At 46.0% G+C, this 19,151-nt stretch overlaps 3 protein-coding genes across 3 annotated transcripts; 1 reads left to right on the top strand and 2 right to left on the bottom strand.

Moving 5' to 3' along the window:
• Window positions 1–3,884: 3,884 nt before the first annotated feature.
• Window positions 3,885–5,680, bottom strand: LAJ45_09616 (uncharacterized protein; the record flags this gene model as incomplete). The annotated part of the gene is made up of 3 exons (XM_046119157.1): window positions 3,885–3,961; window positions 4,030–5,321; window positions 5,376–5,680. 3 exons carry the CDS (start codon window positions 5,678–5,680, stop codon window positions 3,885–3,887), a joined length of 1,674 nt encoding a protein of 557 aa, XP_045967727.1.
• A 7,991-nt stretch (window positions 5,681–13,671) lies between these two features.
• Window positions 13,672–15,033, bottom strand: LAJ45_09615 (uncharacterized protein; the record flags this gene model as incomplete). Its single annotated transcript, XM_046119156.1, has 5 exons — window positions 13,672–13,703; window positions 13,847–13,913; window positions 14,009–14,250; window positions 14,344–14,655; window positions 14,808–15,033. The coding sequence occupies 5 exons, from the start codon at window positions 15,031–15,033 to the stop codon at window positions 13,672–13,674; spliced, it is 879 nt and encodes a 292-aa protein (XP_045967726.1).
• A 3,270-nt stretch (window positions 15,034–18,303) lies between these two features.
• On the top strand, window positions 18,304–19,130 carry LAJ45_09614 (uncharacterized protein; the record flags this gene model as incomplete). Its single annotated transcript, XM_046119155.1, has 3 exons — window positions 18,304–18,369; window positions 18,449–18,556; window positions 18,618–19,130. 3 exons carry the CDS (start codon window positions 18,304–18,306, stop codon window positions 19,128–19,130), a joined length of 687 nt encoding a protein of 228 aa, XP_045967725.1.
• Window positions 19,131–19,151: the final 21 nt, after the last annotated feature.

Genomic DNA, 19,151 nt, shown 5'->3' with positions numbered 1-19,151 from the left:
ATTACCTATCTATACTGTTGCTGCCGAGGGATTAATTAAGGCTACAAGAACAAAGTTTGTTTCGTTAATGTGGTCGCCTAACATCAATCATAACATCAAGTACACGGGTCTGTTTGAGCTTCTGAGCCAAATGCGCACATTCAGCGTGTGGGAAAGAAAAGAAAGAAAAAAAAGAAGGGTGCAACATATCCGAGTTCCTGGCACATGCTCGGATCTACAGCTGATGTTTTATCTATGGCGCACGAAATGTGGGGATGGATGTGTGTGTCGCAGATACCGTGCGCGGTTGATTTGTCGTGGCCGGTATGGTGCAATATCAATTTCAAGTCACGGGAATTGCATCCAAGGCCTGTGCTTGTATCAATTATCGACTCCCACATATACCACCACAAACGGCTATCGCCATAAACTACCCATTCCCCGTGCACACCATATCTGTTGCACATGCCTCTGCGTTACCGATTACTCTCCTGGGTGTCCCGGCGAGTAATCATCCCGACCAAATCCCAGATAATTGGTTTATAGAGAAGGCGATTTTCGCTGGGAAATTTCGATTCCCCCAGACCTGGACATCGGATCCGATTTTTGATCTACGCGCGGCTTTAATAATTCACGATATTAACATGTATGCCTGTAGTTATGCATTATACATATATGTTAACATAGTAACGTGTGTACCTACGTAGCAAACCTTGGAATCCTGTTACAGAAATTATATGGATCAACAGGGCTGGTGCAGGTATCGGGCAAGCTCCGGTTTTGGTTCAACACATAACCCGAGTGACTTGTAGTGATTCAGGATGTTAGGTTCTCAATTGGAGATGTTCGTTAGTAAGCCCCATATAGACAGAGAACCTAATTTTTGAAACATCCCAAATGATATTGTGAAACCAATATGTTCATAGTATTGCCTTGTGTATTAGTTTCGGGAACTCCCAAGTTCTACACTCTTGTAGCACATGCTTAGTGGTGGATGTTTGGCAGAAAACGTACTGCTCTCTATTGCTTTTCATTCTTCAGCTAGTCAATAGACCAGTGGCAATACCCGTCGGTATCGTAAGTCAATTTGTCTTATCACAGTGGGACATTGGTGCCCGACCCCATATCAGACTTTGGAACCTGGATCATTCCAGGGTTCGATATCCTCCTCTTAGTTCGATCGAGTCTCAATTACCATAAATATTAAGGGTATTAGATATGCCGAATAGCATCCCACATATTCCTGTTTCTCCTCGCTAATTGAAACATACTGATCCAACCCCACAATCTTCTTCCTTGGCTGCAGGCCCCAGCCAGTGGCCTGATAAGGTGGGATTTAACACAAGTCGAGAGCGGCGCAGCACAGGAAGGTTAATCGAAGTCGTTACCAATGAGTTACGTGATCAGGTGGCAATTATGTATAAGGTTCCACCACTCCTTAGAAGTCCATGCATGAATACCCGGTAAACGATAGGTGCATATAAATAGCAAAACAGGGGTAGATTTCTGGTAGGTGTTTCGAGTGATAATGAATGACCGACATGACCGGCCCAAACTTGACTAGGGCTACCAAAAAGAGTTGTCTCTCAAGAATTTGCAATTTTTGTGTTAAAGTCTCTCTCTATCGTGGTATTTTTGCGGGTAAGTATGATTCTGATGAACCTCTCCGAGTGATATCGTATGATCGAATAAAATTGCCCATAGCGGTACGTTCTGGGATGGATTATTCGAATTTACACCATTTGTAAGTATTATTAATATTGTTGCATGTGTCAATCATGGCCATGGGAGATCGCAGGCTAGTTGCTACCAACGATCGACCACAATGTTTTATGGAAAGAGTGTGCATGCTCCTACCAACTTTAGTAATTAGTACGCTCCTAGTCGAGTAGATAACCCAATAGAACTCAAATTCATAGTTTGGGGGCGCAGTGCTAAGTTGACCGGTAAATTCTTTAAACCATATAATCCTTGTACGCATAGGAAATGCTATGCACACGGCACTATTGGGAAATCGTATGTAACGGCCGGTAATATGTAAACCACACGTGGTTAACTAATCTCGGTAGTACTGCAGTACGTTGTATCTGTAATTCAGGGGTTCTCTTAGACAATTGGCAGTATCTTTTAACAAATTTCTTAGATAGGGCACTCTTTGGTGGTGGTTGGTTCCCCTGTTTAGGCTCCGTGCAACATGTATCATTCTTAGATCTCGAATATGGATATGCGGATTGACCATATAGAACTTCAAAGCGTCAAGAGCTGTGCAAGGAATACAGTCGCAACTTGATATGCCGGATTGCCAAGATTCGAAGGATTTCGTACGGGATAGCAAAAAATCCGGGATAGCAAATTAGTTTTACAGTAAGAAAGTTAAAATCCCAGAGGACTTCGTACGGGACAGTAAGCGATCCGGCGTATTGAGATCTGACATATCGAGTTGCGACTGTACCTACTCAAAGGCTTAGAGGGGTAATGCATTGACCGTACAACTAGATATCATTTGGAAGTCAGTGCACAAGCTTAAGACGCATATCATTTGAAAAAGAATTCACCGAAAGTCATCCACATTAATTAGCTCGGTCGGAAGCTCCAAATGTGCCACACTTGCAAGCTGAGATCCCCAACATACTTTTCTTGAACATCTATAATATAATATTATGTTGGTCGAGACATAGTAGATGATCCTGCTGAGCTACTTTTGCAACATGAGCTAGCCAGGTACAGAAGGCCGGGGCGTCGGAGTTCCCAGTATTTGGAATACCCTTTTTGAACCGATGGGGGCTAATTGGTAGCATTTCTTATTCTTTAGCTGTGATAGTAGTTGATCACGCTGATGGCCGGCCCAGCTGGCTAGGATTGTATTAACGCCGGTGCCTTCGTAGCCGCCCACCGATTAACACCGTCGGCGCATAGTGGACCCATGAATCGATTAACCACCTTGTAAGTGCTAGAGTATAGGATGGAGTCACATAAATATATTGCTCTGTCTCGTTATGGTTTTATAATTCAGGGCACTTATACGTGTACTCGGCTGTCAATTTCAACTAGGTATAGTAACTGCCGGGTTGAAAATGGGATTAAGATGGTAGTCACATATTTATGTAATCTTGAAGAAGCAATAATTGTGCCCCCTTAATACTACTTAATCCTTATAAGTTTTATTCGCCGTAATTATATGAACTTCAGCCCTAACTAGGGGTGTGATTGGTGATCAATTGAGAGATATACATGTACCTAGTCATCATACCGGCGAGGAACACCCCCCTCATCGAGATACATATATGTATGCAAAATATTAGTACATACTCTACTACTTGGGTATTTGAGAGGCAATAAAAATGTATGTGTTGGTGGATTCTAGGGTTTTCATAAAGCAGGGATGCACGGAGAAGATCAATGACTTGCCGTCCATGGCAGTCAAGGAGAATGTTTGCCTTGTGACCACATATACATATGTTTCAAGGGACACCTGTGGATGAATAATTAAGTGATGGTGGTGGCACGACAGTACTGTTTCACCATGAGTACTGTTTAGTAAAGCTACATGTACTTCTGTTAATCACCCATATGATGCAAAGAGCATGTAAGTTTTCACTTTGGTTTATGCAAACATATTACACAATGAACGCAAGAGCAATGTTCCTCTGAAATAAACTTCTTGGTACATACACATATTATAGCTATATAACATTTTAAACATATTCGTAATATACATATTTAATTCAAATAAAGACAAAAGAAATAGAAGGTAGCAAAATGATCGATAAAGAAACAACCAAGAAATTTTGGAAGGAAATATTTCGAGCCTGGCACGGCATGGTGTCTATGTATGTTGTGTAGGGCTTTAGAAGGGAAAAAACTCTAATATACCGAGAATATTTGGGAACAAGATACCCTCGCGCTCAAATTTGAGTGATTGAAAGAAACCGATTCTCCTGATATGTCCTTGAAATATCGAAAATAGAATTTCCAATAGCATCTATATTGAAAAAGTCAGATATTGATTGACCCAAAAAGGATGTTTTCCGACAATACGATAGCACTTACCATCTCTCAAACCACTCATAAATTCCTCTGAATAATTCCAATCTGGATTATCAAGCCACTCGCCGCTCGGCCTCGGGAGTCGTGGCCAGAATTGAAGATTCGACACCGGCACAGATGCAGAATATTGCGCTAACCGTTTGGATATCCGGTCGCCCCAAACTAGATTAGAATCAAATCTATACCATGACTTTGTTTGGCTAGCCCAAGTAACAATAGCTACATCCAATGTTCCTGAGCTTTTTGCTACCGTTGAAACTGCATCTGAAAGTTCAAATTGCCATGTTTTCTTCGTATTTAAACAGAGGAGTTTAAGTTTTGGTGTGAAAGAAACCAATTCCCGTAATTCGTTCACGTAAGGTCTTGCCTTTTGTGTCGAAGGCGTGTACAAAAAGGGTTCTTCGAGCGACTCTAACATTATTGGTAGCCAGAGACCTTGAAGCTGGGGGTGTTGTTTCGCAATTGATATCGCAAATTCCCACGATACTGGAAGCCCAACAAACTGAAGAAACTCGAGTTTGGGCAATTGCTTTAAAGCATCAATAAACGGTCTCGCACAAGAATTGATGGCAGCACATTCAAGAACGTTTCCAGGAAACAGGGAATGGTTGAAAACAATCTTAACAGATCGGATTCCGGGGTGACGTTCGAGAAATGCACCAAGGAACCTCTTGCCATTGCGAAATGTTGATAGAGAGTTCTGGGACGAACTATTTAAACCCGTGTTTTTTCTGTCGAATCTGTTTGGGTTGTAGACCTCCCAAACTAAGGTCTCGAGTTTCGGAAAAGTCAAATTTTCATACTTTTCGGGGTAGTCGAGACCATTAGTCGAACGGAAAACCAAGTGTCTAAGGGTGTTCTGGGATTTCTCAAGAAGTGCGTGGACATAGCTGTTGCCATTATACTCTTGAACAGTGATATCCAAGGATGTTAATGGGCCGAAAACATTATCCTTCCTTATAACAGTTTCTGGTTCCCATTCATAGATCCCAGCACCTGGTGCTTGCAAATGTACCTCAGCCTTTGTATTCAGAGGCTTAAGGATCGCAGCTTCCCACCATGGCATATTCAAGCATAGCCTCTTGAGATTTGGGAGAGCGGCCACGTTTTTGTAAAGCTCAACGATAGTCTTAGGCCGAGATAGCCAGAAACCTTCAGGTTGTAGTCGTGTGTGTGCCTGTACTTCTTCTTGGTCGCAATTCTCGCTCGTGAGCCGAGATCCTTCCACGGTCAGATCCCAATTGAGACAGTCAAGCCTTTCCATCTTACTAAGAACCTTTCTCAGAAGGGCGGGTCTAAACATGTCAGAACTTAACCGAACCCCACCTACTGGTTGAATTTAAACTTACACTTCAGTAAAGTCGTCTCCAGTTGAGATAAATCCCCTCAAAGTCAATTTCCTAATCATTTGTGTAATTCGTGGATTCGCGTCTAGGAAACGCAGGGATTCGACTGATTTTGAAAGCGTGTTTTTGCTATTTATATTACATCCGAAGGTGATGGATTGCGTCTTGAAAAGAAGTCCCGAGGCAAACCTGCTGTAGATGCTGTTGACGAGCCGCCATTTGAACAATGTAGACTTTCCATTGGTGTTGCAATCAGCCTCGAGGATCAGGAAGAGGACATCGTCCGGAAGCAATTGATATGAAGCCATGGTCATATGATGTTTGAGGATTCAAAGAGCGAGATGAAAAGATTTTCAGTTACTGTGCCGTGATTTATGGAAGATAGCGGGGTCGTGTGTGGTAGTGGTGTTACAATGCTTCGATGTTGAGAGATTATAAGTAGAGCTGATCGTGGTTAGTGCTCAGGGGTAACTTGGTAACTTATGTAGCTTCGGGAGAGCTGCTTGCAACTGCAAACTTTAAAAGGACTACAGCTCATGAGAGAGATGTTGGTTTTATACACCAATTCCATCAAGCGCCACCAGCTTCAGCATGAAAAGTCACAAAAAAAAATGTCTTGTAAAAGATCGGTCTGGCACCACTGCGGGCCACCGCCTAACGCCCATCATCATAAAATCAGCAAGCCGTGCGGCCACCCAGCAGATGGGGGAAGACCGCAGCCTGCAAAGCGCACGCGTATGTGCATTTCATCCGGATAGGATCGCCACTCCATTGTTGAAGAAACCCGTCTACATGCGATATGTCCGCCGTGGCAGGCAAATCTTGAGAAATGCCCTCTTGGGCAAACTTGGCGGCTAGTGACCAAAGTAGTCTCTGCAACGTCAAATTGCTTGAAGGCGGCTAGGTTTGAGAGTTCACTGGAGACGAAAATGTCCTCTGCATGTACTTTGGTTAAGCTTTGGGACAGACCCCAATGCATTACGGTCGTTAACATCCTTATTCTGTCCATTTTTACAAATGCAGGCATGCCTATCTACCAGCGGGAGTTGAGAAACATACCCTCACTCCCGGAATTCGCTCGAATATGGGGTATTATGGGTTTCATAGATGTACCTCTGAGCCGCCGTGCCCCCTCAAAGGTCTAGACACGCGCGGAGCCGATAAAGGCATATGTACACGTTGCAACCAGGCTTGTCTCTACGTAGTTAGTTGGGGGGCAAAAAGTAACAATAATCCCTAACGTGGCAAAGGCAGTGTGCTCAATCCGGACACGAATATTTTATTCAGTCGCGAAATTTATTAGGAAGCCCACAAAGGCATCATCCTCTTGTGAATTTGAGAAACTGTGAGATTTGCAACATGTGCTCAGCCAATCAGGGGTGTTTCGGACTTTACACGTCTCTGTCATGGCCAACTGTAAGTCCGGTTCGATATTTGGATATTCCACTCCAAATTGATTCAAATGGTAACGCAGGTACTTATCTGTCATAAACTCCACTAGAGACTATGTACCTACAAAGCTAACTTGGTGATCGTGGTCAATCTCTGGAGTGACATAAACGATCAAATAAACATTAAAAAGGTCATCAGGAATTTTTGCACATAGCGGTCATGTTGTGTGGTAGATATGCTCACTGCGCATATCACCATGGGTTGGGGCGGATAGGCTCGCAGAATCTCCAACGTACCTGAAACAAGATCGCAAATTTTCACCTAAAGACATAAAGTTCCCAACAATAACGCGTCCATTCCAAGACAAGACTCTCCATGCGTACCTTACAGCCTTCTGATATTATTTTTTTTCGGCCGAGTTATGTCCGCATCATGAGACATCACTCTTCACTGTGGCATGCAGCATGGGATCAACCATACCCCCACACGCGTACGCACTTAAGGTTCGGCCGGCATTCGACAATAAATGCTCCCAAGAAGAAACTTTATGATCTACATGTATGTACGTATTTTAGACGATCAAATCAGGATTTCTAGAAATAGAGATCCTCGATTTCGGTACGTACGTTGAGATTCCCGACTCAGTAGAGGAGTGAACCAGAAGACATTACTGACATTAGCATAGCCATGATCATATGAATACCTGAACCTGAGAACTCTAAGGGCGCTAAAAGCTATGCAAAAAGAAAGAAGGAAAGCAGGCCTTGGCCAATAAGTTTACTCAATTCTTTAAATATGTATGTACATGCTAATATAAAACCAGAAACCTATCGCTACTCTACACCCTGTTGAAATTCACAACTCTGATTCGAATACTTTCTTATGCCTTCTTTGACTGCAGCCGTTGGATGATCGCTGGATGATATTGTTTTTTCCTTTCTCTTTTTAGGGAGTTACTCGCGCGCATCTATGTGCATCGTGGGGAGACGTCATCTACTTAACTTGTAAGTGGATTTCTACTAGTAGAAACACTGTGTGTAATCACATGCACATCAAAAGCAAAAAAATTTACTCAAGTGTGAACCTGAGGATTCAATCATTTCCATTAGTCAGGTCTATCGGAGAATTTGTCAGAAGGCGAGATTGCTCATCAAATATAAAATATAAAGGTCATTATTATAGTATGGCAATTATATCCTAATATATAATCAAATATATAGGAACTATATGTTTATACTAGGGATTATTTTATCCTTCAACATCATTAGGAAAATGCGAAACCCAAATATACTCGCCAAGAATTTTCACCTGACTCTGTGAAGAAAGGGATTTCGGTGTTTCAATTGGTCAAATGCCTTGATCTCTCAGTCACGTTAAAATCCTTGGCGAAGACGCACGAGTATATTATTACCTTAGAGTTCTCATAGGCTCAACTTACTTTGATTTTGGCAAGGAATTAACATGAACTCCTTGAATATAAAAACCTACAGGAATATCGGAGCAATTGTATACCAAAAGATCTACTTAATTGGTGGGAAAATTGGCAAATGATACAATACCGAACCCAGCACTGTGGCTACTCCCTCAATAATCATGCCTGCAAGTTTTTTGTAAGACCCTCTTATCAGTCTTTATTTTCAGCGAGAGGTGTTTTCTCTTGCTTCCACAAGCCCCCACGCCGGAATATGAAAAATATAACGCTTGGCAGAGCAGAAGTATACATATCATTTTCCACGTTACAACCAATTTCTTTTTTTACCAATCATGATACATGTCTTTATACTTCTGACCGAGCACCTCTACAGCCCCGTCAACCCTCTCTATCTCCAATACATCTATCTGTGGCTCATACTATTCAGATACCAAATCCGGCCCGGACTTAAGGCTTTTTGACGATCAATGACATCAACTATGAGGAGACATACGTAAGCAATAGTGCTTGTGATTTGATTGATAAGGACATACGTAACAATAGGGGACGAGCATATTGAACACAGCGGGGCTATGGTAGATCCAAGGAAGCTTAGATTCCCATAAAAAAAAAAGAGTACCTTGGCTAAACTGAACTTAAGTGGTATATCCGTCTCGGAGAACCATCCTTCAACTTTTCAATGGCATAAAACAGCTTACCGCTGTCAAAGGTTCTTACGCAAGCGACTAAATCTTTAGTTTTCAGTGGTTTGTGTTGTCAAGAGCAAGTGTAGCGTGACCAGCGATTTCGTGGAATGACACCATACAAATGCACGCAGTAAAGTAAGGCGATTTTGGAAGTGCAAATAATACAAGATTTGGGGTCTGTTCGGCGTCATGGGATTCTGAGTTTGCAGTAACAAGTGAATTTATCACAGACCTTGTCAAATCCAGCTGAAATTACCAAAAACACATGCAAGCATCGGAAAAACTGTGGAATGCATGACTAGCGTGATCAGGGAATTCCCGGGACCCTTGAATCTCAGGATGCAACATAATCCTAGAGTTGAGAATATGCCTCACGATATATGGCCGGTCCTGCTCTTCTAACGACGGTTCCAAAGTGATACATGGCCGCGCTAAGCAGCCTACGTAACTTCATGTAAGTGAACTCCCTCATGGCCCTTAGAGTGGCTCGTTGCCCCGCAACCACCGTGTAACTAGAATACCGCCAATTTTATAGTTAGCCATAACCTTGGGCTTGCTGTAATGCTATTCACTTTCGAAGCTGTGGCTCTCCTGGTTAGGTAGGAGTTTTACTGTTACTGACTGAAAGTCGTGTCTACTGCGGGGGCCATAAAGCAATGGTAACGGTGACAGCCATAGGCTATGATCATGAGCTTTAGTCTCAAATAGAACGAGTTCAACATCACACAATAAGTGTTATAGCTAGTTCCTCGAACTCCTAAATCATCATGAACATCTCTGGCTCGAAGCTACACACTTCAAACTTGTGTTGAAGATATTTTATCAACTCCTCAGAAAACCACCTCGTTTTCCTGTAACAGAGAACCTGTAGTGCTCGGCACCGTATTAACAGAACAAGCAGAGCGGTGAGGTGGGATTGGTAGTAAAAGACCGACATGATGATAAAAAGTGTTTTTAAGGGAGCGGGGTATACCGGTATCCATCACTTCTCATATCGCCAGTGGTATTGAGCCGGCGATATCTCTTAGGCTATTCCGCCGGTTTAGGCATATATATGTCTACTTTGGTGTACAGCATGCTCTGGCTCCGGGTACTCCCCATATATGAAGTATTATCAAGCTAGCGTAAACTAAGAAGGCAATAGTACCAAAGCAATAACTGTGAGCGTGGGTTGGGTTACTCTGTAAGAGCTGCGAGCGTTCAACCCGGCCCTAGGCCCTCTAGACGTAGGCAAAAGATGTACAAGTAGCTACTTCAGCTCCCAGGTGGAGACTCCTTAGTGAAACTTTTGGCCTTTTTTTTTTTGAACGGTGGGCATATTTATACAGCGAGCTGGTGCTAGTGTTTCTGTGTTCTGGGTTTCAACCCCTAATCATCAAATATAGCACTGGCATGATCATAATTACAGATACTCTCTCTAAAACTCATATTCTTGGTTCAGAATTCATTGTCCTTCTGGATTTTTCACTCTCTTTGGAATTCTCTGCGAAACAAGGACCCGAAACAACCGCAGAGTTCGTTACTACAGGTAGCAGTAATAGTCGTTCTCTACGTAGTAGGGTACTTCTTAACAATATAAAAAGGAGGCTCAGAGATGTGGCGATGTTGGTAACTGCTATACTTCAACCAGCGATATCGATCATGTATGGCTTTTTGAGGCTGCATAGTCATCATTAAAGAGAGCTTCAGATGAACTTGAAATAAGATGTACAGCTCTATTATGAATCTTAGACCTCTATATACTCGGGGTAAAACAACACAGAAAGAGAAGGGTCACGCTCTATGAATTTGACTTGACCACATATATATACCAACCATTGGTGCATCGTAGCACTGACCAGACCTTAAAATATTGCACACGTGTATCGTACCGGAGCTCGAGGTTGATCTTAGAATCTAAGACACCAAATCGGGGTCCCTTAACTAGTGGATTATGTACTGGTGAGAGGATTCGGTTTGTTCCCTGCTTTGTAAGAGTTGTGGTGAAGGGTAGGAAGGATTACGAGATCACCTTGGTTTATTTGCATCACAAAATATCACTCGCGAGGAACAAATAGGGGTCTTTTACACTGATGCCCTAATTGGCTTAGATGAACGTACAATCAAATATTACTGTGGGGACATGTTTGTATATGACTAAACTGAGGATATTATAACTATATATGTATGTGCGGTCACGATAGTAACACTGCTGTGATTAGTGATCATGAATGAATCACTACTATGTATATAACGATATGATATAGACTAACCCCCCCAAAAGTCTTGTGAATTATACTTTAACTTGGCGCTTACACGCGCCTACAGGCAACGAGTCAGGCTATATAGTCCTTCACCCCCTTTATCCCAAGTGTAGCGCGAAATCTAACATAGACCAAAATAGTGAAAAGAGTTCGCCTCGGGTTCTCGGCGGCCGGAGGATTTTCTTTTTTTTTTTTGTTTAATTCATTAATTGGCGGCCGGAGGAACTTCTCAGTGGCTAGAAATACCGTCTACCACAGAGAGCCACAAGAACTAACCACACAAGCCACACTGTCTGGAACCTGAGGAATGGATAAGGATAAATTCTGTTTCGAAATGACTACAACGGTACGTCCCACGCGGCATGCCTGCAGAATATTGCTTTTGGTAATATATAGAGTTACAGCGAATATCCCCTATAGGGGTACCTATGAGGATACCTAAAAATATAATCTCTTTATAAAGGTAGTATTTCTTGGTCCATTTTTCCCAGCTTTTAACACTAGCACCCTTAAGTTATACAAAGGTAATCTCTACAAAGGTACCAAATTCCGGCCCCGAGCGTACGCGTACCCTTATAGCAAGCTTTTGCTGCAGCAATAATCAGCTGAAGAGTTAACATATTAATCTCCTTCAAAGTCTTAATATATGGTGAAACCTTTTTAAAACTAACAAAAACCGACCAATATTTAGATTAATGAATTAAACAAAAAAAAAAAAAAAAGACCAATATTTAGAAATAGGGACCGCAATCTCTTCACGAGTGATATCCTATGATCCAACCGAAAATTGAGGGTCCCTCTGATCCCTATTTCCATATGATCATGTACCCAACCAAGATCCTGAATCATGAGTGAATATATGCCAGCTACATTCTCACAATCCTGTAAATGTCGGGGACAAGCTAAATTCAAGTCCTACGCCAACAGGGTATGCACTCACGCGCTCTGGCCATGCATGCAATTAATGAATTAAAGAAAAGAAAAAAAAAACGCGCTCTGGCCAAGGCTCATTCAGTAGTTCGACCAACTGACCAAGGCCCCTCAATAGGCCGCTGCAGCCAATTGATTTAAGAACTATTCATTTCTGGACAGTCTGCATACATGTACGCATATCCACTGACCAGGCTTTACATGTTCTACACAGCTAGTACATGCCCACGACTCACGACAATACAAATACAAATACAGCAACACCACATCAATGAGCTCGGAACCTAACATCAAAGCAATACTCTCAGCTTGCCCCATGCAAGCTCATCCATCATCATCATCATGTATATAGCTTGACTGGGGGCCATTGGGCTAAGCCGAGGAGGAATATTCCTCTCTAGACTATACTAGTTACAGATCTCAACTTCATACTACTCGAACCCAGCTAGCTGCAGCCCTAAACGAAGACCCAAGACCCAAGGCCCACCCCACCATTCTTAACCCAGTGCTGCTTCTAACCCCAATTCTAATCCCTAATACCTTCCTCCACCGCCCTCACAGCTCTTGGGGGCTATATAGTAAGGAGATTCAAAGACCAACTTCCCCAGCGTGGGCCGGGACACCTAGCTTGATTCCAAGCTGCACATACGTGAAGGGGCCGTGGGTCATCGACGAGCTTCCCCGTTCATTGCCTCTCGTAGGACATATAAGATACCGTGCAGCTGGCTGGCCGATAGACACCATATAGCACTCGCTCCCTGTAACCTCATATAGCACTTCCCGTCGACGCAAACCACCAACCCATATACCGTCTCAAGGGCCAAAACGAAACGACGAACAGTAAGTATCTATACACACCAGCTGGCCCAACCCCACCATACCCTGCCCTGCCCGCGGCCGCTCTTTCTGCAACCCACACACGTAAATACTACAACATAATGCTCCCGAACAGAAGCATTACTCATGCAAGGAAACAAGAACATGAGTATAAGTATAACTATGATAGAATTATGTTACTCCCCACCGCCCCACCGCCCCACCGCCCCACCGCCCCACCGCCCCACCCCGCACCCCGCACCCCAATCATTAACCACATCGAATCCCACGTGCATAACAGATTCCAAGCCAGAGAGACAGACAGATAGACGTACAGAGCCAGCTGCGTGCAACAACCCACACCCACATTCTCATACCATACCATACCATACCATATCCCTTAGTACATGACCATAAAAAGGAAGGACAGAACATAGACATACAAAATAACACAAAGAAAACCCTAGTTAATTTTTTCTAGAAAAAAACGCCGAAACAGGAAAACCAGTACAATGGTTTATATTAAAACAAGCAATAAAGATCAGAAGAAGTAAAAAAAGAAGAAGAGGAAGAAGCCGGCATCGTTTTTAGTCAACGCAAATAAGAAGAAAGAAGAATGAAGTGAAGTGAAGTGGATAAAAAAAAGATGAGTAAAAAAAAGAGAATTTATGTAAACAGTCCAGAAAAAAGAAGATGAGGAAGTTGTGGTTAATACGAAGTCGAGGTAAATGCTCCGGGAATAAAAATAAACAAATGAATCAAGAAAAATTAACATTTTGGGGCTTGAAAGACCTAACTTATCAAGACCATAAGAGGAAGAATATCATCAAAACTAAAAAAATATGTATTTGTGTCAGCAACTATCATTATCAAAAACCCATTAATGTGGAGGCGGGTGGGCGGGAGGGATCAAGCCAGCCCGAACCCCAGACCCAGACCCCAGACCCGCGGCACAGAAAAACAGAAGAAACCTACCTCCAAACATCTTAACCACCAACCACCGATTACTACTAACTCTCGCCCAGTATTTCAGCAGCTCCCGCTGCCCCCCCTCCACATTGGCCACCACATCCTCCGTCTCATGATCGATCCTCTGTATCATCTCACTCTGCTCCCCCACCATCTGCGCCAACTGACTAAATATCCGCCCAGCTCCGTGATTGTCTTCTCAATCGCCTCGATCGCCTCCGACCTCGCCGAGATGTACGAATTCGCCGCGGACCCCTCCTCCATGAGCGCCAGCTGCTGCGCATTCATCGCCGACGACGCCGCCGCGGCGGGCGTGGGGTCGAGGGAGAGCAGGTCTGGCTGCGTCGCCGGCCGCGGCGTGCTCGAGGGCGTGGCGTAGAGCGGTGAGTGGTAGGACGGCATGTTGTTCGCTGTGGCAGGATGATGATAAGCGGATGAAGACGAGAAGCCCATACTACTGGAAGGGAGGGGGGCAGAAGCAGGGGTTCGGGGGGTGTTCCTACGGTCTGCGGAGTTGGAGCGCACGTTCGAGACGAACTGGTCGGTGCGGTGGCGCGAGGCTTGGATGTTCTTGGTGCGCACTTCGAGAACCTCCTTGAAGCCGACCGAGACGTCGGCGAGCTTGCCCTGCAGCATGACGACGACGTTCTTGGAGTGCTCGCCTTCTTCGGACTTGCCGGTTGTGGCCTTGGAGCGGGTGAGGGCTTGCAGCGAGGAGATTTGGGCGTTGATGGACGAGAGGTCTTGCTTGATGACATAGGTGAGCTCGGCGATCTCTACGGGCTTATCGTCGAAGAGGGCTTTGCGTTTGGCCACTGTTTTTTTTGTGTCAGTCAAGGTCGTTCTTCAATTCTGTAATAGCCAGCTCGTTTATTTTCCGGCGTCGTCATCACCACCTCAAAAAACAGAAAAAACATTATGATTGAAACAACGGGGGGGAGTGGGGGGAAAGAAGAAGAAAACATACACATCGCCAACCTCTCCAACTTCCCCATAGTGTCCGTAATCGCCCTCCCAATATCCATGGCCCTCCTCGCAAACTCCCCTCTTCCTCCCTGCCGCCGTGGTTTCTCCTCTCCCTTGCCGTTGCTGAGTAACCGCGCATGCGCAGAGCTCGGATTGTTCCTGCTCAGCTTCTTGCTCGCCGACGTTGTCAGGGCGTGGAACTCTGTGGTGCGGTCCTGGATAGACATATTAAATATAAATAGGTGGGGTGGTTATATTCTTTCGTTTCGTTCGGTGTCTCTTTTTTTTTAATTTTTTGGTGTTTTAGTTTTGGGGGGTGAAAGAGAGAGAGAGGTTGTTGGTATTATTATGGGTTATGGGTGCTCGGTAAAAAAAAATGATGTATGAGGAAAACCTGATTCTGAAAGGTCCTTTCTTCCTTCTTCCTTCTTCAGGGGCATCCGAGCGAGACAGCAAAGGGTGAAAATGTACGTGTTGCGAAGCGGTCCCCAGCCTACGCGGGCCGGGATTGTGGAGACCGACCCTAACCCTGCCCTTTTTTTTTATTGTGTGCGGGGGGCTATATATAGAAAATTCATAGCTGAGAAGCCTGAGCTAGATGCAGGGCCGGGTCTGCCGTTAGCCAGGAGGGATAGAATTGGGCGCCTCTTTTTCTTCCCTTCTTCCCAACAATTGCACTCGGTGTCACAGTGGGGAGCAGCAACTTGCAGTGCGGCGGTGGTGGTGGGGGCAATGTACTCTAGCCGGAGGGTCCGGGGCAATTAATTGTCGCTGTGTAGCCGCGCAGTTGTGTTTCGATGATATATATTTTTTTGCGTCGCTTTTAAAATCCGATCGAGTAAGAGTAATCAAGCAACTCGGAGGAGGGCTTGTGAGATGGGGAGCACCTTATGAGATCATAGCAGGATATCATAGGTCTCGTGATCGGCCAATCGGGAAGGTGAGGCGTGATTGGCTAGCTGGAGGGGGAGGAGGCGTCCCTCTTTGACAGTTTCAATATGGGGTGTGGTGCATGCATTATGTAGGGAAAGGTACAATGTCAGGGAGAACAATATATCTGGAACGTTTGAAGGGGGGGTTTTAGAATGCGGGGAAGATAAAGAATCTCAAAGTAGGTAAAAAGTCTATATAAATTTCAAGATCACAAACTCTCACACTCACACGCTATGCTAGGTCTGCGAGTGATAAACTATGATTGGCTGCTGGCTGAGATGACGAACCGTGGTGCCCAGCTTTGGTTCAGCATACTGCCACCTCCATCCGTGATATATTGAACCACTCAGCCACGGTGGGCTTTTGGTCGGTTTAAATAAACTGATAGATGGGTTTGCAAAACTTTCTCCCACCAACACCGGCACTAATTAACGATCATTGACATCGGAGATATATTGACTACCTAATGATATTCATAATATTAAAGAGTCGCTACTCTGTAAAAGGCCATCATCGGCTAAATAGGGTTTGTACTTCATATTCTCGACCATAGGAGCTCCAGAAAAGCAAATTATCTATAATCATTACCACCTTTATATATAGTACTGCTAAAGACTGAGAGTCTATATATGCGTGCTAGTTAGACATACTCAACAAACACAACAGAACCAACCACCTCTACGACTGTTCTCTCTCTTTCTCCCCACCAACCCATTTCCAGCGGGCGCCCTCCTCTACCACCCAACCCCCGCCAATCCCCTAAAACACAACCACCAACCCCGGCCCCGGCCCCACCAACCCCACAACCTCCAGCAGCCCCAGAACCCCCAGAACCCCCAAACACAACCCCCACCTCCTCCCAACCATCTCTACCTCCTCCCGCCTCATCCCGGTCGCCACCAACGCGCCCCAATGCGCCGCCACCACCAAAAACAGATCCCACTCCATCCCCATCACCGCAAACAGCGCCCACCCCCCCCCCACCGCCGCCGCCGCCAGCGCCCACCCTCGGCTGACGTTGCGCTGTAAGGCGATAGGGACGCGGATGAGCGCGCGGAGTAGTAGGAGCATGATAGCGGCCGTGAGGAGGATGCAGGCGGTGTGCAGGATGGGGAGGAGGGTGGCCGGCGGGAGGAGGGTGGCCGGCGGGAGGAGGGTAGCGAGGTGCGGGAGGAGGAGGAGGGTGAGGAGGGTGAGGAGGGCGGCAGAGAGGGTGCTGAGGAGTGCCATCGGTTTTGTGTTGTGTTGGGTTTGGGTTTAGGGTTTTGGATGGAGGTTGGGGATGGAGGAGGTTGTGTTTAGTTTAGAGTTGGGGGGTTTTGGTGAGTTGTTTTTTCTTTCTTTGATGGTGGTAATGGTGGTGGTGGAAGAGAAGGTCGAGTGATGGTGAGTGAACGTGTGGTTATACGCACAAAAGATGGTGATAACGCTTTCAAACCAAACTAGAGCTAGCCCGCTGCATGAACCCGTGGGGTTCTGCGTTCAAGATTCTTGCTAGTTTCGTTTGCACAGATCGATCACCCAATGCATTATTTGGATTCTGTACATGCGGTCACTCTTCAAATTGCTAGCAAAATGCCACCCTCCTCCCCCCGGCCCAATTGGCATGAGAGTGGCCGAAACCACCAGAAGGTCCTCTAAAAAAAATTCACAGTCTTTCTCGACAACAAAAGACTTACGTGCCCTCCGAATATGGGCACTTCTTTGGCGATATATCGGGGGGGTTCGAATGACGGCCCCATGTTGAATGACCTCTACTAGGAGTGGTATACGAGCAGTTTTAGACTGAACCCCTTCCTACTAGACCATCGCGACCCCCCCCCCCCCCATAATTCCAAATTCCCTTTTTGCGCATTTGACAGCTGCAGCTGGGGGTAATGTATATGTGTGTGCACGCGGGCAGACCTGAATTTAATGGCCATGGGGACGTTCATCCTGCATGCGTCTGGCTGGATCTATATTACTAGAGAAGGGAGATGAATTCTAGAGATACCCACATAAGCAAACTAAGAGTCTCCCATACTTGCTTCGGTTTAAACGTAGGCAGGCTTCATCAGAGTGTGACCTGAATTTCCTAAGGGGTGAGGATCAGGCGTCATGGTGTATCACTCGGGTTTTTATCTCGCCAGAAACAATAACATATCATGGCGAAACAATCGTCGATGGAGCACACAATTGAATGGCTCATGCACTTTGTGATCAATGACTTATAACCTTCACGAGGCCCTTTATACAAGACCTCTCGCCCTAATACAAGCTCTTCCTATCTGTCCCTGCCCCGTTATCGATAAGCCAACAACCCTAACCCGCCCGCCGTACCGCACCGCCACACCGAGCTCCCCAACAGGCCACCGCCACAGGTACGCAGCCCACCATTTCCAGGCCGCGCAACGGGTAAGGTCAAGGTCAACTCCAACAACCCTCACGATACCCACTAGAACCTCTGCTCTGCTCTGCTCTCACCTCCATCTCCCCACCTCCCGACATATCTCCCCCTCACTCACTCACCCACTCACTCACTCACCCACACGCTCTCTCTCTCTCTCTCTCTCTCTCGCACCAATATGGCCGTCCCCACCGCAAGCAGCTGGGCCCAGCTCCGGCAGCAGGCCCGCTCCCTAGAGTCACAGGTACGTAGGAAGGAAGGAAGGAACCTCCCCGAGCAAGACCCGCCGCTAACAAACCCCCCCCCCCCCTCCCCCCGCGCAGACCGAGAGCCTCTTCCACACATACTCCGCCTTCGCCTCCTCCCCACCCGCAAAGCCCACCGAAGAAGAGCTCCAAACCGAGCGCAAGCTCCAGGACATCCTCTCCAAGGTATGCCCCTCCTACCTTACCTCCCCTGCACCCACACCCCACTAACCCTTCCCACCCACAGCGCGACACCACCGTCGCCTCCCTCTCGCGCCTCCTCGACTCCGAATCCGCCCTCACCTCCAGCGCCACCAAACTCCAGAACCTCTCGCTGCACCGCAGCACGCTCGCCGACCACCGCCGCGAACACGCCCGCCTGCGCAGCACCATCGCCGAGGCGCGCAGCCGCACAAACCTCCTCTCGACCGTGCGCGACGACATCTCGGCCTTCCGCTCCGCCAGCCGCATCGAGGAGGGCCGCTCCGAGGCCGACTACATGCTCGACGAGCGCGAGCGCATCGACCGCAGCCACAGCGTCGCCGACGGCGTGCTCAGCCAGGCGTATGCCGTCAATGAGGACTTTATGGGCCAGCGCCAGATGCTGCAGAATATCAACCGGCGCATTGCGAGCAGTGCGAGTAAGGTGCCGGGGATTAATACGATTGTCGCAAAGATTAATACGAGGAAGAAGAGGGATAGTGTTATTTTGGCGGCGCTGATTACGGTCTGCTTTTTGGGCGTGTTGTGGTTTCGGTAGTGTGGTGGTGGTGTTTGGATG

Source organism: Morchella importuna (assembly GCF_003444635.1).
Source record: "Morchella importuna strain M04M26 chromosome Unknown Morimp01GS037, whole genome shotgun sequence".
Lineage (NCBI taxonomy): Eukaryota > Fungi > Ascomycota > Pezizomycetes > Pezizales > Morchellaceae > Morchella > Morchella importuna.
Note: the sequence above shows the minus strand (reverse complement) of the source record. Positions and strands in the feature narration are given on the sequence as shown.